This window comes from Hemicordylus capensis, chromosome 1, assembly GCF_027244095.1.
Source record: "Hemicordylus capensis ecotype Gifberg chromosome 1, rHemCap1.1.pri, whole genome shotgun sequence".
Lineage (NCBI taxonomy): Eukaryota > Metazoa > Chordata > Lepidosauria > Squamata > Cordylidae > Hemicordylus > Hemicordylus capensis.
In genome coordinates this window covers 337,568,357-337,594,535 of record NC_069657.1, presented here as the reverse complement: position 1 = coordinate 337,594,535, position 26,179 = coordinate 337,568,357, and the positions used below count along the sequence as shown (strand labels likewise).

At 44.6% G+C, this 26,179-nt stretch overlaps 2 protein-coding genes across 9 annotated transcripts in view; one reads left to right on the top strand and one right to left on the bottom strand.

Annotated features, from left to right (window-relative positions):
* The window catches only part of KPNA5 (karyopherin subunit alpha 5), a 36,485-nt gene extending 26,944 nt beyond the window's left edge, over window positions 1-9,541 (bottom strand). Inside the window, exons 1-6 of one of the 5 annotated variants that reach the window (XM_053271457.1) lie at window positions 9,084-9,541; window positions 6,397-6,489; window positions 5,380-5,513; window positions 3,852-3,953; window positions 3,670-3,769; window positions 20-114 (exon numbers count right to left, since the gene is read on the bottom strand). In XM_053271457.1, the coding sequence (XP_053127432.1) occupies window positions 20-114; window positions 3,670-3,769; window positions 3,852-3,953; window positions 5,380-5,513; window positions 6,397-6,489; window positions 9,084-9,087 (528 nt within the window). In that variant the 5' untranslated portion in view covers window positions 9,088-9,541. The other 4 variants (XM_053271533.1, XM_053271620.1, XM_053271769.1 and 1 more) reach the window with 4 other exon arrangements.
* The window catches only part of ZUP1 (zinc finger containing ubiquitin peptidase 1), a 28,773-nt gene continuing 11,874 nt past the window's right edge, over window positions 9,281-26,179 (top strand). The window contains exons 1-4 of one of the 4 annotated variants that reach the window (XM_053271994.1): window positions 9,281-9,302; window positions 11,051-11,158; window positions 12,849-12,958; window positions 25,402-25,570. In XM_053271994.1, coding sequence (XP_053127969.1) covers window positions 9,296-9,302; window positions 11,051-11,158; window positions 12,849-12,958; window positions 25,402-25,570 — 394 coding nt within the window. In that variant the 5' untranslated portion in view covers window positions 9,281-9,295. Of the gene's footprint in view, window positions 9,422-9,632; window positions 9,911-11,050; window positions 11,159-12,848; window positions 12,959-25,401; window positions 25,571-26,179 lie in introns of those variants that run through there. The other 3 variants (XM_053272081.1, XM_053272178.1, XM_053271900.1) reach the window with 3 other exon arrangements.

Below are 26,179 nucleotides of genomic sequence, written 5' to 3'. Positions count from 1 at the left end.
TATAGTCAAGCAAACTCACCTGAAGAGTGCAGTTGTCATTCCTTTCTAGGAACTTCACAAATCTCTGCACAACTCCTGGTTTTTGTATAACTTCATCTATTGGAGGATTAGGCTCTAAAAATAAAGATTAATTGAACTGGTGAAAACAAATATTACCTCAGAGTTAACACTTAGTTCAAAGTAAAGCCCAACAAACCAAGAAGTCAACTGCAGCAGACCCAGTGCAGTATAGTAGCTATTGTTGTTTTGGAGACGGGGAAAACAAGCTCAAGTCTCTGCTCATCTACAACGCTCACCAAGGTATCCTTTGGCAAGTCACTTTCTCCAAGCCTGAACTAGCTCACGGGAATGTAGTTGGTGAAGAGCTCCTTCGAAAAAGGGTAGGATACCATCTAGGTTTTGTTTAGCCAGTGTAGGCAATAAACACTCCAACAAAGTAAAAAGGATTAGTTAATTCTCTTTTGACTTGCTTAATGTTTTAAAAATAATCTATCCCTCATTGCCAGCCTTCCAATTCTAATAGTTAAGAATATAAGACCTCTGCTGAATCAGACCAAAGACCCATCTTGTCCAGCTTCCTGTTCCCCACAGTAACAGAATGGGAGCTTCTGGGAAGCCCACAACTATCATGTTAGATAGTTGTTATCTAATGTGAGAGATGTATCTCTGTGAATTAGTCTAACTCCTTTTAAAAACATATAAGCTATTGGCCGTTACCATAAGACATGGCAGTGAATTCCAAACACTGATTATGCACTCCATAGAGTTTAAAAATGTATTATGTGGATGCTTCTGCAGGGTGGATCTCAGAAGATCCCATAACAGACCCCACTGTTACTTTCCAAAACTCATGGGACAGACATGAGCATTCCTGCCTTCACTTCCCCAAGGCCCAAAACTGGTATCAGCAGATAGTTCCACAAGTGCCCTGCCCTCATGCTACCAAGGAAGTCCTCTAGCAGCAGACATTTGCAAGCCTTTGAACAGCCAGGGTAGGTGGTGTGGGTGTCTGAAAAATATAAAGCAGGCCTCCATTTGCGTCCCTTCAACCAAGCACAAACCCCCATGATGGCTTCAGGTCAAATGGAAGGAGGAACAAGCTTATTCCACACAAATATCCCACCCTTTTGGTCTTGAGCATTCATGCCCTGAATCCAAGCAAACTCCCCATGGTATCTTGCACAGTGAATAGGGGTTGAGCAGGGGTAGCCTCACTTTAGTCATCCAGCCACTGTGGAGGCTTGATAGCCTTGGGCTCAAGGGTGTTCTTCTCCTGAGTCAAAGATAATCCCCGCAAGTGGAGGCCTGTAAAGTAATCACGAAGGAGGGGTATGTGCGGTGATGGTAGGCAAAAGGAGAAAAATCTGTGTGTCTCTCTGCCTTGCCTTTCGCAGCTCCAGCATTTCCTGAGGAGTCCCTACTTGTCAACAATATTACTAAAACCTTCACATTACCTTCAATCTTTTTTTCTAAATACTGAAAGCACTGTGTATTGAAGTATAAAAATCAAAAGTGGCCCCACGAATTCTTCAATTAAAAATTTGGTTGCTTGTTCATCTTACATATTTGGATTATTTTCATTATGCATGTCAGTTTTAACAAAGTGCTTTACCACTGTCAATAGTGTGAACACTAGGCCTGTGCAAACTCGGATCCAAAAAGTCAGAATTCATCTGAAATTTGCAAAGTCAGTTTAAAAAATCTGACATTTCTGATATCAGGTCAGAAATATCCTATGTGGTGTTGGAATTCATGTGTGGAGATCAAAGGTACAAAATGGCGGAAACCGCTGTTTAAAAACCTTCAGAAAATAGGATTTCCACCCCAGAGATGAAAAGGGAAATAAAAATGCACTAAAAATCACTCTAGGTTGGTCCTAGAGCTCTGGAACTTGCCACACATGTGAGGAAGTGAATTTGGAGATAATAGGTCAATTTCCTGATTTTTGGTGAATTTTTGAAACTTTTGTTTTAAAATGGCTAAAAATGGTGAAATCTGGCTTGTTTCAAGCCAGAATGTTTTTTTTTTTTAAAAAAAACATGTCTGAAATGGAAGATGCTCTTTGGACCATCATTCCACCAGCATGTGGAAGGATCTGTCCTTTGCCTTCATGAAAAGAGGTAAAAACATGCCCCTTTTGCCCCCCCCCCCCGCCCATCTCCTGAATGGATGGGCATACAGTTGTGAAATCTGGCACAAATGAAGTCCACATGGGTAGGACTCTGTGTCATTCCCCCCACCCCCAAAGCTATGTGCCACTCCTCTGAATTTTTTTTTGGGGGGAGGGGGTTAAAATATCGAATAAAGGGCTAAAACTGGCTTGTTTCAAGCCAGAACTTTACAAAAGGTTCTAGATATGAAGTTTGAGGTATGAAGATATGAACTCCATCATATCTACATGACATTCTAGATATGAAGACAGGACATTCCTTTAATTTTATATTAATTTTTGTCTCCACCACTGCAGAAGCACAGGCACTAAAAGTGAAAGTACTTTGAATGTTTCTGTTTTTGTGTTTAGAAAGAATTTTCTCACTTTCCATTCTAACCATTAAGGGATTAAAAGTGTGAAGTCCTTTAAATCCCTTTTAAAAGGTCTGCCTGCTCCTTCAATAGGAAATAAAAATTTTTTAAAAAGGAAATCCTTTCTCCTCCACTTGATGTTGGAGTGATAGTCCTAGTGAGGGCTTCAGACCCAGAGCGTTTTGTAAAATTCAAGCCAGATTTCATCATATTTAGCCATTAAAAAAACCAATAATCTCACAAATTCACCAAAAACCAGGGACTTGACCAATCCTCTTCAAATTCAATACAGGGGGGCTTGCCCACCTTCTCCACAAGTGTGAACAGTTTCAAGGCTCTAGGACCAACTGGTGATTTGTAGCCAATTTATTTTTATTTCCTCACTCACCTCTATGGCGGGTGGGGAGAATCTCATTTTAAATTGGATTTCCAACCAGAAATGCAACTCTGAGCTGATATCTGACATGCCCAGGAGGCAAAGAATTCAATTCCAAAATTGGATCAGGTTGGATAAGGATCAGATGTGACTTTTTCCAAATGTGCATGGGCCTAGTGAACACAATATTTGTGTTTAACATAGTCAAAGCACTCAAAATATCCTGAAAGCAGTACAGTATAACAGACATATAACATTACTTTGTAGTGACAATAATGTGGCATCTTTCCAAAGCAGATTTCCAGATTATTTTTGCTGGCAGTTCAATTTATAGAAGTCACTGGAGCAAAGCTGATAAGAATCAAGTTATAAAAATAACAGACTACTCATTGCTCAATCTTAAAGTACTTTTCATTTTTTAAAACATCAATTAATTGTAAGTTGCTTTGTATTAGCAGCTCACTGGACCATTTACAACACACATATAGTGGATGAATACGTAACTAGAGCAGCAATGAACAGTAAAACACATAACAGGATAGCAACTGTGCAGTTGCTATCCTGTCATTCTTTCATCTGTTAGTGAAAACAAGAACAAAGTGATTTTGGGTACTTATTATATCCAAACAAAAATGACAACAACGTGATGTAAAAACAGATGAAAATGTTCAACAAACTGTGCTATAAAAATGCTTTCTCCCCCCTCCCCATGTAATTTGAATAACATTTGCAACGTGATTTGTTAAAAAGGAAATGCAACACTGACTTACCTTTAGAAAGCAGTTTTCGAAATCTCTGGGTTGCTGCAAGTTGTTGTTCAGAATCATCTGAGAAAACCATCTGCACCATATCACATGTAATTACATCTTCCTAAAAATGAAAAGTCATCATCACTGATTGCAGGTTTAACTTTATTTCTCAACATACCTGAAGTCAGTTTGGGGTTCCCTACCTCAGGAATAGGTACAGTAGAACTGACATCAGGATCCTGAATGGGACTTTCTTGCATCAACTCTTCATTTCCCAGCAGAGAAACATTTCTGCGCTTAAATAACTAAGAAACAAAAGATGAAATAACTTTTCAGGAGTCAAATATTAAGCAATATTTATGTAAAGTAAGCTTATATAACCTAGTCCACATTTAGTTTTATCTGTTTCTCAATTTTAAAATCAATTTGCCCAACATGAAATTAATCAGTCTATACTAGAACAATCCAAAACTCACTTTGCGAGCACCTTTATAAGAGACATGCTTAATATGGTTTTATAATATACAGTTGTATTTTTATCCAATTTGGCAATGGTCATGTGCAATACTGAGAAGTGCCAATGAGTTATAGGGACATGAGCTTGTGCAGGCAAGCCGCTGAAAAAGAGGAAAACACATACAATCCAGCAACTCTTTTCAATTGTTTGGCACCTATGTCTGAAATGGGTCTAGAAGGTCTCAACTGTGGGAAGCATTCCCATATTTTCACGCATAGTCCCCACCCAGGGCAACTGCCTGCACCTGCCTAGCACCCGTATCTCAGAAGGATCCTCATGAAAAGATACTTTGAAAGCCCACATGCAGCTGCTCTCTGCAAGTTCTTTCTGCCTGGAATCTATTATGCTGGAACTCTTTGAATGCAAAAAATAGAAGAGGAATTCCCTCCTGCCCCGCAACACAGCAAATGAATTTCTTTCTTTAGGCACAGCAGACTGAAACTGTGCTATGTTTCAAACAATAGAGAAGAAAAAAGAAGGAAACCCACTTGCTTTGCACTCTCTTGCAAAGCAAGTGCAAGCAGCAGCCTCCAGCTTGTAGGGAGGGAGCGCGGGGTGGGGACACTTAGACCTTATTGGGGGATGTGGAAGCCAAGTTGCAGACAACCCTAGGTGTGAGTGTCTAGAGAAGAGACTGAAAACTGTGGCTTCAGAACCGCTTTACTTGAGGGAGAGTGGGGAGCAATGGAGGTGGCAGGGAGAGAAATGTTTGTTTTTACTTGGCTGGGAGAGTGGGGAGCATCAGAGATGGCGGGAAGAGAAATGTTTCTCCTTAGGTACACAGCCCTCACCCTTTTAAGTCGCCCCGCCTTCCATTTGTAAAAAACAGAGTCACCCACGGGTTCTTGGTGTGAAAATATGGTATACAAAGAGCAACATTTAACACTGTGATTCTGAAGTAATTTAATCTCTGGAACGATGTAGATATTTTTGGGAACTATAACTAGACAAAATCTATCATGGAACTATTACTGTAGTACTGATAAATATCATTGTCTCTCTCAACCCTATAGACCTCAGAGAACCAGAAGCTGGTAACTAACAGAGGATAGGCATTCATGTTCTCCTTATAAGTGTCCATTGGTCTCTAACATTTATGGTTTTAACAAACCATGGCCACATAGTTCCATATACAAGTATGCAAGGGACACTAAGAGTTTCCCTAACTTCAACAACGTAGCCTGCTCTACTGAGCTTAATGTTTAGAGACTTACTTGTTCTTCCCTTTTTTGTTTCCGGAGCTGAATACCTTCCTCTTCTCTTCGCCGCCGCATTTCTTGGGGATTAAGGGCATTGTTTTTATAACTTTTCATTCTATAATGATCCTTTTCTGGGCTTGCCATGGTATCTACAATAAAGAGTAATGAACACCAAACACATTACATTTTCTTTTCTAGACTATTAGCAAGCCTGAGGAAGCAAGGGAAATAACCAAGAGAGAAAATCTGCATACATATTGTGAGTATATATTCACATATTTATAATGGCCTCCGAAATGTTTCGGGCACATCCCTAATGTTAACCACAACACCTCCCTGTACCTCCCTCAATTTTCCCAAAGTGTGGCTTTCCTATTCCTCCAGCTATATAAGCTAGAGAGCAAAGAGCAGAAGATCTATCGACTTCTCTCAAGGTAGATATTAATAGTGCATACCTTCCACTGCTATTATTTGTCACTGCTGTACCACTTTTCATTTGCACAGCACTCTGCAGTCTTTATTGTGTCTGGCCTCACAACCCCTGCTAACTTGGCAAAGAGGCACCTTTTAACATGGCGATTCTCTTTTATTGAGCAGGGGGAGAGTAACTGGCCCCTCCACCTCCAGCAAAGTACCTCCAGTGACAGTTGCTGGTGTCTATCTTATATTTCTTTTAATATTGTGAGCCCTTTGGGGACAAGGATCCATTGTATTTATTTATTATTTCTCTGTGTAAACTGCCCTGAGCCATTTTTGGAAGGGCAGTATAGAAATCGCATAAACAACCACCACCATTATGCAGCTAAGGAACTAGTATTTTACTTAACCTTTACACGATCATAAACTGAACACAACTATTCATTATAGAAAATCCTCTTCTGAATTCAACAGCACTATACAGACCATTCAAACAACGTTCCTTAAGGATCATCTCTCTCCTTGGAATCCATTTCTACTTTTCAGTGCTATGCTACACATACTTACTTGTGTTTAAGTTTCATTGAATAAAGTGTTACTTCCAAGCCAACTTACAAAGACTGGGTGATTTGACTTCTTGTCTGCCCTTCTTTTCCCTACCTTCATGCTCTGTGACCAAGTATAGGATTGCAACCTGAAACCATACTCCTGAAAATGCACAGGATAGAATAAATGATTTATATAGTTTAATACTGCCTTTTCATATGGAAGTCTACCAGATGAATAACAAACATCTGACACAGGCGCAGGTACAAACAGCCTCAAAATATGAGAGAAGACAACTGTTGGAAAAAACAAAATCAGACCAGTCACAGAACCTAACGTCAATGGAACAACCCATCAACAAGATAGCAGGGAAGACATACATCTCAGGGAGGCAGTTCTACCACCTCAGCACCACTGCTAAGTAGGGATGTGCACAAACTGGTTCGTGCACTCCCAGGAGGCGGGGTCCTTTAAGGGGCAGGGAGGGTGCCCTTACTTGCCCCACTGCTTTTCTCCCACCAGTGCTCTCCCAAAAGGTGTCCGTGTGGGGCAGCAGTGTACCTCCTTGCAGCCCCGGTGAACACCACCACACATATGGCCAATGTGCATCCAGCGGGAGAAAAGTGGTGGGGCAGATAAGGGCACCCTCCTTGCTCTTAAAGGACCCCCTGCCTCCAAACCAGTACAAATATCACTTTCGAACTGGTTCAGCACTCCAGAAAAGAAGCGCTGAACTGGTTTGTGCACATCCCTACTGCTAAGTAGATACTACCTAGTACTTTGGATGCAGGAGACACTGAGCCCAGGATCTGTGAGGAAAGCCTTTAACAAGGTTATTCTAAGGAATGCATTCCCATTCATTCTTTTGTAGAGAAAAATGAGAATACTAATAGTATCTGACATATTTTTCACATTCTTGTTCTCCCAATATTTTGATGATGTTGATCATCTGACAACTGTGTCCTGAATAGTTTCATCTCACTATCTCCTCTTCACATGCTGCTAAAGTGGTGGGAACGAAGGCAGTGGAGGGATCATGAATCCAGAGAAAGATTCCTCCAAGCTAGCAGAACAAGGTAACTTTCTCTTGTAAGAAGTAATTCACTATGCCAGTAATTCCATTGTAAAAACTACACAGGAGTCTTGTTCACACTAGGGATGTGCATGAATCTGTTCAGAGGCCCTTTTACAGGCCTCCAAACAGGTTCAAACACTTGCTGGTTTGACCATTCGGCGGTGGAGGGTTAGGTCTTTAAGAGTGGGGGAGGGTGCACACACCCCTCCCACTGCTTCCCCCCAACCAGCGCTGGTGTCCAGTAAAATCTGTCGAGGCGGCAACGTACCTCCCTGCTGCCCCTTCCTCTCTTCGGATGGAAGTACCAGGCTCGCATGCCGTGATAGCACACTCAGACAGGCACACACGATCGTGAATGGCGTGCCCGGCGTGCGCACGTGCACCCGGCAATTCTGACCAAAGAGGGATAAAGATGTCTTTATGCTACTATAAGTTGTACTAACCATGGGAGAGGATGGAGTAAGACCCTCGGGGCTTCTAATCCAACACATTATTTCTGCATTTAATGGATGGGTGGTAGGTATGATGGACTTTCATTCCAGTCCCCACCCCCAGAGCAAGGGACTGGAAAGCCTACAAAAACCCATCTGTCACCTCCATCAAAGGTCCTCCATATATATAGAATTTGAACAGCAGGTGTCACAGCACTCAGGCTTAGGCCTTGAAGAGTGCCCATACTCAGGGAATTCTGTTGTCTGCACCAGGAACTCCTTGGATGCTTCCTAAACTAATTTTTCTCCTCCCTGCTTTCCCCCTTGGACGGACAGGTGTTTGTTACAGAAAGCAATGCAGAAATCTCAGACTTTAGCGTAGATGTGATGTCCATCAAGAAGCACACCCAGCCCCCAGGGAATCCCTGGACAGCGGGGTGGTGTCCTATGCGGCTCCCTGGGTGTTCCCTCCAAAAGGGGAGCTGGCAGCCAGTGAGGGCACCAGCCACCAGGAAACCCTCTCCTGCCAGAGGGACAGGAACTGGTTCCCCTCCACCCAGGCGCCAGGTACCTGTCGCCCTTCGGGGCAGTGGTTTAAGGACTCGAGGGGCCCATTTGGACACAGGAGAAGACAGGCTTCATCTCACCACCCACTTTCCCTGCAGCATAAGGTTCCCCGCCTGGTCCCAGGAGAAACACCCCATGCCAGAAAAGAGAGACTGGCCTCCCGCTCCCAACATGCCTGTCAACCGGGGTGGTCTGTCCTCAGTGCGCCCCAACCATGTTGCGCCGGTGCCACGATGGAAGAAAAGACCATGGAGAGGAGGGCAAGTAATACGAATAAATCACGTATATTAATCGCGCAGCCTGATCTTGTGCATCTTTACTAGAATATTAATCCCTACCAGTTTCAATGGCGGGGGGGAGGGGGTTGCTCTGCAGGCTTGCAACCTTAATTTGCTGAAAGGCCAGTCGACTTTCCACGCGAACCCCAGATTGAGTGTGCAGAGCTGACGTGCTTGTACTGGGCTTGTGTGGGTTGGGAGGATGGCGGGAAGTGTGCAAAGAAGTCCGGGAGATGCGACCACTCCCCCGGCCCCCCTTGATATGGAGCCAGTCGGGTAGGAAGGAACGGCAAGAAACGCCTTGAGCGCATGCAGCTGCCTCCCCTCCCCACCCAAAACCTACTGACGGCGCAAGCGTCGCACTTAACCCCCACAAATGCTTCACACCCCGCCGCGCTCACGCACCCATTGGGGTCGACCCTGGCCGCCAACCTCCGTTCTTCCCCCTTGGAAGAGACAGAATCGCAATTCAAGATGGAGGCTCCGGCCTCTCTGAAGACCCAGAATGAGTCGTCCTCGCTTCCCAGCATTCCCCGCGTGCTGGGCAACGACATAAACATAGAGCTGGAAAAAGACAAGAGTCACAACTCCCGTTGTCTGCACCGGGAACTCCTCGGATGCTTCGTAAGCTAATTTTTCTTCTCCTCGCCCTCCCCCTTGGGCGGACGGGAGTGCTTCTCAGAGAAAGCAATGCAGAAATCTCAGACTTTAGCGTAGATGTGGTGTCTATCAAGAAGCAAAAGGTAGCAGCAACATCATATTGATAGTCCTATGTTGAACTGGAGGGGCGCGGGTAGCAGCTGCTGTATACGCGCAAGAGGCCGAGCTTGAAACAGAAAAACAAAACAGAAAAGCAGCGGGATCGAGAAACGAAAGTGCTTTGTCGTAAGGAAAGCAAAGAAGCACGTGAGCGTACAGGGATGGGCGACTGCGCGTGCGTCACCCTTTGTGCGGGCGAGTGGACCGTTTAGGTTGCTGCTGGGGCACCCCCGCCCCGCCGGTTTTAAAAGGCATCCCGCCGCTTTTAATTTCTAAACACGGCGGGCTACTGCAATTTGGTTTTTGGGTTTCGTTGCCGGGGAGTTGTGGCTGGCCGGGTTCCCGAGAGGCCGGCACTGACTGCGCTTGAGCGTAGCGGGAGATGGACGTGTCCGGGAAAGCCCTGCAGGGACAGTGGCTTTCCCAGGGAGTCTCTTCGGCTGCGGCACCGGCTTCTTCCTCTCCTGCTCCCGGTGAGTCAGACGCTGAGGACGAGCTAGTCCGTGTATATCCTGTGCAGCTGTCAGTTTGCTCGTGGATGCAAGCCTGGACTCACTTTGGAAAGAAGCTTCGCGTTTATCGGCGGGGCAAAGCTATCTGTCTGGTATTGGATCTGCATTAGCTCATACTCACATGCAGGCCATCACTGACTGAGACAGGGATAAAGATGTTTGTGTGAACTGCCTTACATAGGGAATGGGGGTGTCTCACCTGGAACTCTTGGTGCCTCAAGCTCAGAGTTTCTTAACCATGGCTCCCCAGATGTTGGATTACAACTCCCATCATCCCCAGCCACAAACGGGGGTGATGGGAATTGTAGTACAACAACATATGGGGACCCAAAGTTAAGAAACCCTCTCTAGCATATATTGGGCTGTTATATTTATGTGGCGGTGTGTTGTATAGAGCGAGAATAACATATACAACAGAGATCACACTCGTAGTGCAGTCTGGCAAATAAGCTATTGATTAAAATGAGGCTTTAGGTCCGTGTCTTTGTAGTGTAAAGTGCCTGGTGCCACCATGGTGGGGTTAAATGAGGCACCTTTAAAATTCCTCAAGCATTGGTTGAACGTGGTAGGGTGAGCCTTACTTTGTTTTCTTGCTTACACATAAGTTTAAATGCCTAAAATCACTAGTACTAAAAAAAGCAAAGTATAACAAATCCCACTGTCTTGCAATCTGAAGACAAACCATAAAGGAATAAACCAAGTAAAAAGAGGATGATGATCAAATCACTGTTTCCTCTAAGGTGGGCACATGTGTGTGAGCTCACACATTTTCTGATGTCCGCTCAGTTAATTTTAGATCCCACTCAGGTTGAATTAGGAAGGCCCAACTTTGAATGTGTGCAGACAGTGCCTTGATACTGTTGCCCAGAGCAAAACTCATTCTGCACAGAGATGGGGGAAAATTAGAGGGACCACTGGATCAAATACCTCATACAGATTGGCAGGTGTGGCTGAATGTTGAAACTGTCTTCATTTTCAGCACAGTTGATCTTTGACTGCAGTTCCTACATGTTGATCTGAGTTTAAGAATCAAACTTTTCTTTAAATAAAAAAAGTTAGCTTTTCTTCAGTAGTAATTTGATTGATTTATTTTTACTCCAGAAAATGGCCAGGGACTCTATGAATGCCCAATGTGTCACCTTGTTTGTACTGAATATCCAGTTATACAGGAACACGTTGAATTGCACTTGGAGGAATGCAGCTTTTTAGGTAAGGGGACAGTTTCAAAATATGAAATGTCTGTTCTGTATTTGTTGCTTTAAAATGTTGTGTACTTCTCAAGAGATGTTGATACTTGCGCATATGCATGTCTGCCTTGGTTTTATCTTTATAAAAAGCCTGTTAAAATAAAATTCTGTGGCTAGCTCTTCATGTAGAAATGGTGTAGTATAATGGTTAAAAGACTGACCTGCACATCAGGACTTTCCCAGTTCAGCTCTTGCTTCTACTGCAAACTTGCTACATAGGTTGTTTTTTTTTAGACAAGCCTCCCTCTGTCAACCTCAGCTGCAATTTGGGATAATACTTCCCTTACAGGGTGGTTGTAAGTATTGCATCAAAATAATGCATGCTAAGTGCTTTGAACACTTGAAAACTCTATACAAATGATGACTAAGTATTTATGTTTTGAGAACAAAAAATGTGCTATAAGTGGGGGAAATTCTTCAAAGTTTGCACCAGCTTTGTATTGTATTTTTATATCTTTCAGTGTTCTAAACCATACCAGCACAAATATTGTGATACCATGTACCTATAGCTAGAGTGAATAAAAATAATTTTTAAAAACTAGTTTTTAAAAAATGTGTCTGTCTTCAGAATAGCCTAGTTAGAGCTAAATGCAAGCATGCTGTCAGCGACACCATGCTGATCATGCAACTGGCATCTGCACAGGCTGTTGAGGAGAGCCCTGCTGCAGCAGGAAGCTGCATGGAAGAGGGCGAGCAGGTAAGGACCTGCTGTACTTGCGTTTAAAGGTTCCGCTCGCCGCCCCCACTCCACCCACCACATATCATCAGACACAGAAATCCAGCCCCTGGTGAGGTGCGTCCTGCATATAATTGGGAAGATCATCCACTGCATCTATCTGTGATCTGGTATACTCCTAGTATCGAAAGCCACTGAGAAGTCCAAAAGGACCAACAGAATCACACTTCCTCTGTCAGTTCCCAACTAGAGATCATCCATCAGGCCAACCAAGGCAGTCTCCACCCCGTAGCCCACCTGAAACTGTTTTACTTTCCCCAACTCCCCGACTGTTTTACTCTCCCCAAGCAAACTAGGACATTTCCTTTCCTTTCATATTTCTTTTGAAAATAAAGTACTTTGGCCAGGAACTACAGACCTTGTATCTGAAAAATACTGAGTCCGTTATTTGCCTAATAGAGCAACTCGTATCCAGAAAGCTGATGGAGTGCAATGAACAAAAGTTTTTTAGTGTTAGTTATATTGTATGTTTGTAGGAAAGGAATTAGGGCAAGGCATGAAAGTTATGCAAGCTAGGAAAAGGAGCTTAAGTGAAATTTAAAGTGGCATCAGTGGAGAAAAAAAATCTTCCTATATGCTGTAATAAACCTGTTGTTTAGGTGTAAGTTATTAAGTTGCATACCAATTAGTATGCATTGCTATTTAGGAAATACAAAGCATCAGTGGAAGAATGGGTTGAAATTGGCCTTTGTTAAATTGGCTTAAATAGACAGGTTGTCTTTTTTAAAATATCCCTCTATCAAATGAAAATAGTGTAACTCGTTAAGCCTGAAAAATATAAAATCTGGGGTTTTCAATATTATCAAATCTGGCAGAGCTCCTGCCCAAAACAAAGTATACTACAAAACCAATTCCCTGAAACCTTCTAATACTTATCAGAGTTTATTTTGTTTTATACAATATGGTACGACAATAGAAAGAAACTTGAGTGATCTAGAATTGGCAAAGCATCTCCAGCATGAGGAAGACAGGCAGAGAAGAGAAGCAGCAGCAAGACAAGAAAGAGAAGATTTCCAAAAGCTACAGGTATGATATTAATGGTAGACTTATATTTCGGTATAGATAAAAAGTAGGTGCAGTATGCTTATGTGTATTACTTTGTTTGTCTCCAAAGCTGTGCATGCCACACTCCAGTTGTGCATAGGGATGTGCATGGAACCAGGCAGGGGCCGGGCTTGCACGTTAAGGGCGGGGGAGGGTTTGCTTATCCCTCCCTCTGCTTTCCCCCCACTGGCGCTCAGTATTTGCAAAGTCCTACGGGGCGGCAGCATACTTGCTGTTCCCCGCTGCGCCACTTAAGGTGGCATATGTTCTTGTGGTAGCAAACATGAATTGTCTCCTTGCTAAGCAGGGTCTGCCCTAGTTGCATCTGAATGGGAGACTACATGTGTGAACACTTAAGATACGGGGTTGTTTCAGGCCCTGCAGGGAAGAGCACCTGCACGCTCGAATGCAGAAGGTTCCGAGTTCCCTCCCTGGCATCTCCAAGATAGGGCATACCTGTAACCTTGGAGAAGCCGCTGCCAGGCCAGGTAGATAATACTGAACTAGATGGACCAATGAGCTAACTTGGTATATGGCAGTTTCCTATCTCCCTGTGTCTTTCCCCACTCTGCCTCCATGGTGCCAATGTAGCCTTGTCCCTTATGGACTTGGGTGGATGAGAATTCTCTGGCTAGATCTGGTCAAAGATCAGATCTGGAGTGGAGAGCTGATCTTGTGGTAGAAAGCATGACTTGACCCATTAGCTAAGCAGGGTCCACCCTGGTTGCATATGAATGGGAGACTTGATGCGTGAGCACTGTAAGGTATTCCACTTAGGGGATGGGGCCGCTCTGGGAAGAGCAGAAGGTTCCAAGTTCCCTCCCTGGCACCTCCAAGATAGGGCTGAGAGAGATTCCTGCCTGCAACCTTGGAGAAGCTGCTGTCAGTCTGTGTAGACAATACTGAACTAGATGGACCTATGGTCTGACTCAGTATATGGCAAGTCCCTACGTACCTCCCTGCCTCCCCATCCGCTCCCTGACTGGAAGTAGCTGGCATGCGTGTGCATGCCGGGCACATACACATGAGTGCAGCATGCACACCCGCTACTTCTGGCCAGGGAGCAGATGGGGCAGCAGGGAGGTATGCTGCCGCCCACTAGGACTTTGCAAATACCAAGCACTGGCAGGGGTAAAGTGGAGGGAGGGGTAAGTGCACCCTTCCCTGCCTTCGAACGTTGAACCTCCCACTGTTCGAACTTGTTCGGAGGCCCGCAAAAGGGCCTCTGAACAGGTTCGTGAACATCCCTAGTTGTGCAGTTAGGGTTTTCTACCTTATGTTGCCCATTGCAGTCTCCTTTACTTTTATATTTGGGAGACCTCTAGAATAGCATGGGCTGGATCCCAGGGGTTTGGAAAGAAAGGAAGAAATTGATGGAAACAGAGGGGCAACTTTTTGTCTGTCCAAGGCACCCTTTGGATCTAAGCTCTTTGGTGCATGTAGGAGTAACTGTAATAGATGATTGCCTTTTTGTAGCAATTAGTTAACCGCTCTGAGCCATTTTTGGAAGGGCAGTATAGAAATCAAATTAATAATAATAAATAAATAATAAATGTGAGTCTTATCAAAAAGTGTGCTTAATAGCAAATAGGGTTACTTCAGCATTGCTGCTACATGACTACTTAACAGAACTGAAATAAATGTGCTTTTAAAAACTCTACTGTAAATGTGTGGGTCAATATTTATTTAAACATGTGAACGTTTGGCAAATAGTTGCTATTGAATAGAATTCAGTATCCAGTGATATTTGTCTCCTCTGGGGCAGTGTGTGGTTGCTACAAGACAGCCTTTGGGTTTGCGGTCCTGAGTTGCAGGGAGCTTCAGATGATCTGGGGCCTCCATGAGAAAGATTGATGTGTGTGACTGACTAAGCCTCTGTGGAATCTTCTTAGTTCCACTCCTTACAGCACTCATTCTGACTGATTCTTTTTTTCTCAGTCCAAGCCTCTTCTCACTCCAGTCCCTGACAGCACACACTTTAAAAGACAGTTGTATACTTTGTCATAATAATAAGCTGTGCTTTGATTGGCTTAGTTTTGTTACAACTTTGCTGGGAAACAATAGCCCTTGCTGGTGAGCAGGTTGGCCATGCCCTGCACTCCATAACAGTGCCCCCCACCCCGCTGCCTCTTCTAGGGTATGGCTTTGACTGCAGAGGCAAATGCTGCACATTGGGAGGCTTTCTCCCTCTGACCAGGAACACTGGGTGTGTTTGGGGAGAATGGGGGTGTGGCTACCAAGGATGTGGCTGCTTGGCATGCTCCCATTGGCCCTGCACCTGAATACAGTGTACCTGAACCAGGGCTAATGAATTGCTCCAATGATTGGTTGGCTGGCTGGCTTGTTCTCTTGGGCTAGCATTGTTAGGCTGCCCAATATATACCCATCCAGAATTTTCCAGATTCTGAAAGGACACTAATTCAGACAGATATACAGAAACTGAGTGGTATGGGTAGAGAATTGGATTTTTTTTGTTTTGTTTTTTGCGTTTCTGTCGTGAAGAATGACAATATTTCATAACTGCATAAATGGGCTTTTCAAATTACGCAACCTTCTAGTTCACAAGCAGTAGCATTTGTGACCCATATTTGGGCAACAGTTTCTAGTGGAACCAGCAACTTTCAGTTCCCAGTTCTTATCAAGTTGGTTTTCATTCTGGAAGTCGGCTAAGGGTTATGTTTGACAAAGGTGTTAGTTCTTTCTGTAGCACATAAAACATGACAAGCTGATATCAAGAGTTGATCTATGACAATGGCTGAAATTCAGTTTCTGTGAGATGGAGGCTATTCTCACAGTCCAATTTTCTCCTGTGAGAACCACTGGGCTCGCGGATGAACCTGGTGGTTCCAGGGCAGCTAGCCTGCCTTAAAAGTGAGTGCTCCATTAACCCTTTTTGTTTGATCGTGTGTCAGCTGCGGCTGCTTGTAGCCATGGCTTAAGCACGTGGGGAGGGGGGACCCCAGGAAGGCACTGTTGTGAACTACACCTGGTTTCTCACTCTGTATATGCTCAGAGGGAAAGAGGGGAAGTCATATCATACATACACTGAATTGGTTCTTGGAGATGGTGACTATGTAGGATCTGGGAGTGCAGAGATAGAGGAAGACACACTCAGAAAGTTCAATGGGCTTTATTATAGAAAGTTGCTCATCAGGATAAAATTCAAACAGGTCATCCAAATTAAACATGTTTACGATTCAAGGTGTAGTGCAATGTGCCTAGCTATCGTGTGTGTGTGCAATCAATAATTACAGCTGTCTAACAAATCCCAATAAAACATTTAGAGAGAAAGATGGGAGGGCTTAGGAAAGGGATGGCAGTGATTAGTAGGGAGGAGGGAAGGGGGATCAGGCTGAGCTGTTCATTGAATAGGCATCTCACCAGGTTCATGAAGAAGGCTTCAAAGGACTTACTTGTTCATTGCTGGAGCTTGGGAATTATGCAGGCTGGTGGTAGATGCTCAGAGCAAGGCAGAGAGAGAGAGCACCATGGCTGGGTAGTCTTGACTTCTCACTGCGCAGCAGAGGTCACAGACGGTCCCTGTCCATGGAAAGAATTACTGCTCTAGCCCCGTGGCTTGAAAAGCGGACTCTGGGATTGCTTGTGAGCAAAGATCTGCTGGTTGGGCAAAGCTTGCTGATTTGCCATGTCAGAGACACCTTTTTATAGCAGCTGGCTCCCATAGACCTGCACTAGGAGTTCTTTCAAGATAGCAATTTCAATCCTGGATCTCCAAAGTGTCAGTCACTCTTATCATAAAACTTCCTTCTTATGACAAAACTGTTTCTTTGCTGGACCAGTTCAGAGCAGCATCCTCTGCATACTGTCTTTTTGTTGTCAGGAAGCAGTTTGCTCCTTTTGTTCTCCAAACATCTGCATTATGTTTGGAGATAATTATATGGAGACAATATTACTGCGTTATTGTAAACGGCCCAGAGATGAAAGTTTGGGGCGGTGTACACATTTGATAAAATAAATAAATAAAATAAATAATTTCTTAAGTTGTTGGTCTGTCTTTGCCTAAGAGGCAGTCTCCTGGCGGCTCTTGCTCTAAAGAGTGTTAGAAAAGTCAAAAGGGGTTGTTTAAGCTATATGTATGAGATAGCAATTAAATTACTTCTTGTGTACATCTGCTTAGTGTATGATCTAAGAAAGAATGTTTAAAGTAACAGCCAAGGGGTACCTGCTTGAGGCTAGTTATTCAATGTATTTGACTAAGGCAGAACAATATAGGTGAGATCAACATGATAAACATTCTGTCAGCGGAAGTAAGGGATTAGCTTCCAGCTTGTCTCTTAGGAGTTAATCACTTCACTCAGAGTTGAGTGAGGCCTTGCATCAGTGTTTCTCTGAGCTGAATATTGCTGTTGGAAATAGGCCTGAGTTCTGAACCAAATTCTGGGTCCAGTCCATTAACTTTGGCCACACTGGCCGTAAAGTACCTCGCACTTGTGCGGTGCCTTCTGGGGACTGAGGCACCATGCGTTGGCGCTCCCCTTCTCCCGACTCCCAGAGCGCCTGAACGAAGCAGCCGCTTGTCTGGGCAGCCAATCCAGCCACCTAGCAATGAGCGACTGCTCATGTGCGGAGAGAACAGGCTAAGCCCACTCTCCCAGCATAAACCCATGGGGCTCTACATATTGATTGTGTTTAGAGCCTCAATGTATGTGGTAAACAGGAGTCCCCACATGGTAATGTGCTCAAAAGAAAGAGGAACAACTTTGAAAGTGTTGCCTTTCTGTTGATGTATTAGACTTTTTAAAAGTTTGCTTTCTCAACTCTGAAATGTAAATAATAGTTGCCAGGAGTGCAGCCTTCTAATTAAAGCTTATTAGAGTTCACTACTAAAGTCACTTGAATTAGGTTGGAGCTATAATTAAATGATTGCACAGCGGGGAAATGACTTGATTAGCAAGCCAGAGGTTGCCAGTTTGAATCCTCACTGGTAAACACCTATATCAGGCAGCAGTGATATAGGAAAAATGCTGAAAGGCATCATCTCATACTGTGTGGGAGATGACAATGGTAACCCCCTCCTTTATTCTACCAAAGACAATCACAGGGCCCTGTGGTTGCCAGGAGTCAACACCAACTTGCCAGCACACTTTACTATGAAGGGCCAAATGATGCAGTGAACCTGAATTCTGTGGGACTAACTTGCATAGTTGTGCAAAGGACAGGGCCATTGATGCTTTAAGTAAATTATTTAGTATTCCTCCAAAATATCTATTGACTGAGGATGAGATCAGAGACATGCTGGCAACTTTTAACTTCTTCCTGCATTTGTGGCGGTGCCTACACAACTAGAAAGGCAGATCATGCATGATTCACATGCACAAGCCTGAACACAAGAAACACTGTTAAAATGTGTTGGCTTTCTTTAGTAATGTTTTTAATACATGTATTTAAAAGCATGAACATCACAATGCTTAGGTCACTTCCAATAACTCAAGCAAGAGTGGCAGTGCTAAACAGAGTTATTCAATTGGCCTACTTCAAAGGCAGCTGCAATAGGAAAGCCTACTCTTCCTGCAGGCAGCTCATTCCATAACTGCAATGCTAGCATGCTGCTTGTATCGTTCTGGAGCTGGGAGATATTTATTTATTTATTTATTTAACATATTTCTGTTAAATAAATATTTACCACCCAACATATAAACTAACATCTTTACCACCATAAACATTTTTATCACCCAAGATGTATGTCTCTGGGTGGCTTACAATAAAACATTACAAATTAAAACATTAAAATTTACCGGTAACACAAAGTTTAAAACTGTAAGTCTGTTTAAAAGCCCAGTTGAACAAATGTGACTTAACTGCCTTGTTAAAAGTTATCAGAGATGGGGATGCTCTTACCTCAGCAGGGAGAACCTGTCAAAGCATTGGAGAAGGCCCATCCCTGAGTAGCCACCAGGTGAGCTGGTGGCAACTGCAGATGAACTTCACCAGATGATTTCAGTGGGGATCATGGCAAAGAAGACGTTATTTTAAATACCCAGGACCTAAGCTGTTTAGGGCTTGGTAGGATATAATCAGCACCTTCTGTTTTGCCCGAAAACATATTGATAGCCAGTGTACCTCTTTTAGTATAGTTCTCTCCGAGATAACCTGGAGACCAATCTACAGTGCTACATTCTGTACCAAATACAGTTTCCAGACTAGATACAAAGGCAACCACACGTGGAGCGCATTGCAGTAGTCAAGGATGGAGTTTACCAGCATATGTACCACTGTTCTGAGGTCATTTATCTCAAGAAACAGACCAACTGGTGTATCAACCAAAGCTGATAGAAAGTACCTCTGGCCACTGCCTCAGCCTGGGACACCAGGGAGAAATTTGGATCGAGAAGCACCCTCAAACTGCGTACCTTCTGGAGTAGTGTAGCCCCATCCAGAACTGGCAAATCAAAATCATTTCCTGAGTTCCGGCCCCACACAATAAGTACCTCGTTTTATCTGGATTCAGTCTAAGTTTGTTATCCCTCTTCCAGCCCATAAGAACAGCCCTGCTGGATCAGGCCCAAGGCCCATCAGCATCCTGTTTCACACAGTGGCCCACCAGATGCCGCTGGAAGCCTAAAGGCAGAAGTTGAGGGCATGTTCTCTCTCCCGCTCTCACTCCCCTGCAACTGGTACTCAGAGGCATCCTACCTTGGAGGCTGGAGGTGGCCTATAGCCCTCTGACTACTTATTTATTATTTTCTGGGCGGTTTACAACAAAATAAAAACAAAGTAAAACATTTGTTAAGACAAAAATGGGGGGGGGACACACACATTACAACAATTTAAAAATTTAAAATAATATTTTAAAACAGCATTAAAACCAATTAAAACAACATTAATTAAAAGCCTGGGTGAAGATATGTGTTTTTAAAGACTTTTTAAAAGCTGTCAGAAATGGAGAGGCTCTTATTTCACTAGGGAGCGTATTCCAAAGCCTCGGGGCAGCAGCGGAGAACGCCCGTCCCTGAGTGGCCACCAGACGAGCCGGTGGCAGTTGCAGACGGACCTCTACAGCAGATCTCAGTGGGTGGTGGGGTTCATGCCGAAGAAGGCGTTCCCTTAAGTACCCGGGGCCCAAACTGTTTAGGGCTTTATAGGTTATAACCAGCACCTTGTATTTTGCCCGGAAACATATCGGCAGCCAGTGTAGCTCCTTCAATACAGGAGTGATATGGTCTCTCCGAGATGACCCAGAAACCAGCCTGGCTGCCGCATTCTGGACCAGCTGTAGTTTCCGGATTACGTACAAGGGCAGCCCCACATAGAGCGCATTACAGTAATCCAGTCTGGAGGTTACCAGCAGATGTACCGCTGTTTTGAGGTCATTCACCTCAAGAAACGGACGCAGCTGGCGTATCAGCCGAAGCTGATACAAGGCACTTCTGGCCACCGCCTCAACCTGGGACACCAGGGAGAGGCTCGGATCCAGAAGCACCCCTAGACTGTGTACCTGTTCCTTCTGGGGAAGTGTGACCCCATCCAGAACAGGCAGATCAAAATCATCTCTTGAGTTCCGACCCTGCACAATTAGTACCTCCGTCTTAGCCGGATTCAGTCTCAGTTTGTTATCCCTCATCCAGCTCATCACCGACTCCAGGCAGGCATTTAGGGAGGTTATGCCCTCTCCCGATGATGCTGACATGGAGAAATAGATTTGGGTGTCATCAGCATACTGGTAACACCCGCACCAAATCTCCTGATGATCTCTCCCAGCGGTTTCATGTAGATATTAAACATTGGAGACAATATAGAGCCCTGGGGAACACCATACAAAAGTTCAGATTTTGAGGAACAGCAGTCTCCAAGGGACACCATCTGGAACCTGCCCGAGAGGTAGGAGCGGAACCAATGCAAAGCAGTGCCTTCAACTCCCAACCCCCTCAGACGCTCCAGAAGGATACTATGGTCGATAGTATCGAAAGCCGCCGAGAAGTCCAAAAGGACCAACAGAGTCATACTTCCTCTGTCAATTGCCAATTGGAGATTATCCATCAGGCCAGCCAAGGCAGTCTCCACCCCATCAGCCCGAAAGCCAGTTTGAAATGGGTCAAGATAATCAGTTTCATCCAAGACTGTCTGGAGCTGGGAGGCCACCATCCTTTCAATTACCTTGCCCAGCCACGGAAGGTTGGAGACAGGCCTGTAGTTGTTCAAGTCCGAGGGATCCAGGGTAGGCTTCTTCAGAAGTGGTCTAATAATTGCCTCCTTAAGACAAGGAGGCATCCTGCCTTCCCTCAGAGATGCGTTTATAATCTCTACCAGGCCCTCTACAGCAACCCCCCTGCCAGATAATATAAGCCATGTTGGACAAGGGTCAAGAGAACAGGTGGTAGGCTGCACCATTCCAATCAGCTTGTCCACATCCTCAGGAGTCACAAACTGGAACCGATCCAACCTAATCATACAAGAAGAGTCACTGGACACCTCCACATCAGACACTGAAGTAATTGTGGAGATGGAATCTAAGTCGGTCCGAATACGAGAGATTTTTTCCACAAAGAATTCATTAAACACATCACAGCAGGTAATCGATGGTTCCAGATTCTGATTCAAGGGAGGAGGGGCACTCACTAGCCCTCTCACAACCCTGAACAACTCCACCGGATGTGAACTTGCGGATGCAATACGGGCAGAAAAGAATCGCTTCTTTGCCGCACGTATGGCCTGAGCATAGGTCTTCAAATGAGCTCTATCTGTTGCGATCTGTTGGATTCAAGCCGAGTCTTTCTCCACTTGCGCTCCAGTCATCTACCTCGCCGCCTCAGCCCCAGTAGTTCTTCCGTATACCAAGGGGCCAATTTTGAAGCAGGTCGGAGAGGATGCTTAGGAGCAATCATGTCTACTGCCCCAGTGAGTTTGCTGTTCCAATTCTCCACCAGGGCATCAACAGGATTACCAGCAGAGCCAACACTAAATCCCTCCAAGGCTTCTTGAAATCCTATTGGATCCAATAACCTTTTCGGGCGGATCATCCTAATAGGTCCCTCGCCCCTGTGAAGGTGGGAAGCGATTGTGAGTCTGACCTTAACAAGATGGTGGTCTGTCCATGACAATGGGGAAATCACAGGATTCCCCACCCACGGAGCACCACCCTGATCAGAGTGAAAGACCAAATCAAGCGTGTGACCAGCAATGTGTGTCGGCCCCGAGACCACTTGGGATAGTCCCATACAGTGGTCCCTCGACTTATGAAGATAATCCGTTCCGAACGCACGTTCGTAGGTCGAAATTTTCGTAAGTCGAAAAGCGCATCCACGGAGGTCCGGAAACATTCGTAAGTCGAGGAAACCGCATCTAAAAATTCGTAGGTCGAGGAAGCCGCATCTAAACCAGCAACGACTTCCGGTATTTTTTGTCGTTCGTAATTCGAAATCTTCGGATGTCGAGTACTTCGTAAGTCGAGGGACCACTGTAGTTGTCATGGCTGCTATGAACTCCTGAGCCGCCCCAGACAAACTAGTCCCAAAGTGGACATTGAAGTCCCCCAGCACCACAAGCCTGGGGGACTCCAACACCAAGTCCGAGACCAAGTCCGTCAGCTCAGTTAGGGACTCTGTTGAGCAGCAGGGCAATCGGTACACCAACAGAAGTCCCAGTCTATCCGTGGTCCCCAACCTTAAGTACTCACATTCGATATGGTCCAACACACTAACAGGGATCATGGTAAGGGAAAGATTATTCTTATAGACCACAGCCACTCCACCTCCCCACCCACGGACCCTCACCCGCTCCTCAACAGAGTAGCCTGGAGGAAGAAGCCAGGACCACACTGGGCCCCCAGCCTTCCCCAGCCAGGTCTCTGTAATACATACCAGGTCGGCACCTTCATCCAGATTCAAATCATGGGCGGTAGTAGCCGTCTAGCTACTAGCCGATGACTAGTAGCCGTTGATAGACCTCTCCTCCATGAAGTTATCCAGACCTCTCTTAAAGCCATCCAGGTTGTTGGCTGTCACCACATCTTGTGGCAGAGAATTCCACAAGTTGGTTATGCGTCATGTGAAAAAGTACTTCCGTTTGCTGGTCCTGAATTTCCTGGCAATCAATTTCATGGGATGACCTCTGGTTCTAGTGTTATTTGTGAGAGAGAAGAATTTCTCTCTAATTACTTTCTCCACACCATGCATGATTTTATAGACCTCTATCATGTCTACCCGCAGTCATCCTTTTTTCTAAACTAAAAAGCCCCAGGTGTTGTAGCCTTGCCTCATAAGGAAGGTGCTCTAGGCTCCTGATCATTTTGGTTGCCCTCAGGTTGAATCAGGATGGCCCCATTCTGAATGCAGCTCCACGCACACTGCCTTGATACTGCCTCCCAGAACAAAACTCATTCCACACAGAGATGAAAAAAAATAGAGGAACTACTGGATGTGACTAAGTCATGGGTAACTTTGGCCATATCTGCCTTCTTGAGAAAGGGATGCAGCTGGCGAACTAGCCGAAACCGTGCAAAGGCATCCCTGGCCACCATCTCCATCTGCGCTTCCAAAAGCAGAGCTGGGTCCGGCAGTAACCCCAAGCGGCGCACTTGCTTTTTCAAGGAGAGTGCAACCCCATCCAGAACTGGTAGAATCTCCTCATCCCAGTTGGCTCTCCTACTGACCAACTGTAGCTCCATCTTGCCCGGATTCAATCTCAGTTTGTTAGCCCACATCCAACCCATCACTGCCTCCAGCTCCCAGTTCAGAACATCCACTGCCTTCCTAGTGGATAAGGAGAGACAGAGCTGAGTGTCATCTTCATATTGCTGACGACTCAGTCCAAGTCCCCGGATGACCTCTCCCAGCAGTTTCATGTAGATATTAAGCAGCATGGGAGACAAAACCGAACTCTGCAGGACCCCACAGGCCTATGGCCACAGAGCCGAGCAGTAGTCTCCCAGCACGACTTTCTGGACCTTTCCCCCAAGAAAGGACCAAAGCCACTCTAAAGCAGTGCCTCCAATCTCTTTACCTGAGAGGCGATCTAGAAAGATACCATGGTCGATGGTACTGAATGCCGCTGAGAGGTCCACCTGAACCAACAGGGAAACACTCCCCCTGTCAAGCTCCCGGCGTAGGTCATCCACTACAGCAACCAAGGCAGTTTCAGTCCCATATCCAAGATGGAAGCCAGTCTATGTGAGGGTAATTGAATCTAAATCAGATCATGGATAATTTATTTATTCTGGACTGACCTTCATCCACAATTGGATCATGGAAAATTTCTGGATCAACCTGGCATTACAAAGGAGCAAGGTGAGGCTCTGTAGGTGGTTGGTACTGCTCCCTGAGTTCAAAGCACTGGCAGGACAGCTGAAAGGGGAAACAGCTAGTAGATTTCTCACTTTCATTCCCATATAATGGCCTGCTGACTTGCCAATGTTACTTCTTCTATTCCCCAACACCGCTGGAATAGTTGCCCCATAATCCGTGGATATACCCCTTGTCTGCCTGCCCATCTCCAGACAAACCTAGACACATTAGAAACCTGTCTCATCCAAGACAGAAGCTACAATATAAAATACCCACCCAATCACCACTACCAAACAAGCAGAACAAAACACCTCCCTCTCTCTCTCTCTCTCTCTCTCTCTCTCTCTCTCGTGTTCTTGGGACAGGCCCCTGCCAGTGTTGGGCGTGTAGCTACAGGAAGCATTCCTTTATAGGCCCATAGGTCGCTTGTCTGGGCAGGCAGTACACAGGAACTGCTGACTCACTCCGGGCCCCTGTACCACGCAAACTGAGTCCTGATATGCTAGAGGCAAATAGTGATGAAGTATTATAGCCATGGATTCACAGCATTTTAGGTGTACCTATCTGGTTTATAATAATTTTAATGAGTTTTATTATGCCCTACTTTTAAAGATAGTTGTATAATTACTCCTGCTCTATCTCTACTCTATTAATCTCTCTACAACTTCTAGGCTTAGCCTGCTTTATCTTATTTTACTAATTACCCCACAGCTTTTAGAGTTGTATTTCATCAATCATAATGATAATATAATCATAACCATAATAATCATAATTATAGTTATTATTTTATAGGCTAATTATAGCCATGGATTCACAGCATTTTAGGTGTATCTATCTGGTTTATAATAATTTTAATGAGTTTTATTTCATTGTATCTGTACTATATCCTGTGCTGGTCTTTGACTGTAATAAAGATGATTGATTGATGAAGCATTGTCTGTTGTATGGATAGACTGAAATTTCTAGCTGCAGATTAACTGTATTCATGCCTAGTTCCAGAAATAATTTTGTATTACTTCTAAATATTCATGACTCTGTTTAACTTAGTTGTTACACTGTTGTGTGTAAAGCAAATCTGCATTTGCTGATGTTAACATTGACCATACCTGTTAAATAATGCATATTTTTTTCCTACATGAGTGGATTATCTTTAACCAGCTTCATATACACAATTTATCTTAACAGCAACAATATGGCTTGGATGGTTCTGGAGGATATAAGCAGCAGTCTCTGAAGAATATGGAAAAAGAAGTGGCTTGGGGAAGAATGCAGCCTTCTGAATACCATAAAAGAAAAGCTGGCATGATGGAATCACTGGCTTTTGGCATTGATGATGGAAAGACAAAGACTTCAGGTCAGTGACTGACATCACTGTTCAGCAACTTGTGAATTCAGTTGCTTATGCACCAGCCAAGAGCACATACCATCCAAAGGTGAAGGCTGCCCTGTGACTCTGAAGCTGTGCATCATCCTAGCTGCAACCAGGCCCTGCCATTCTCAGTGGGAGGCACAGAAACCTTCACCTTAGGACAGTGTGGGGGCCCAGCTTTGGAGGCACAGAGCAATCTCTGCCTTGGGACAAGTTTGCACATCTGCTCTTGGCTGGTGCTGAAGCAGCAAGCCTGAATCCCCCTTGAATATGTGGCTCACTGCACAGTATATCAGTCAATATTTTAAGAAAATATGTGCTTCCTCAGGCCTGATTTAGATGACCAGAAATCATCATTTCACTAGCCATTGCTGATTTGTATTGTGTGGTGGTCTGCATTGTAGAAGCTTATCATAGACCATAGAGGTACTGCTCCTTGCAGCCAAGATATAAAAATTATATGTGTCTGTGGTGTTTGGGTCTGATTTTGTGGGTGTGTGTGTGGTATGAAGTTTATTTCCAGATGTTTTTCACTTTTAAGGTTACATAGGCTTGTTCACTTCAGCTATCTTTCTGCTGTGACCATTTGTTTGT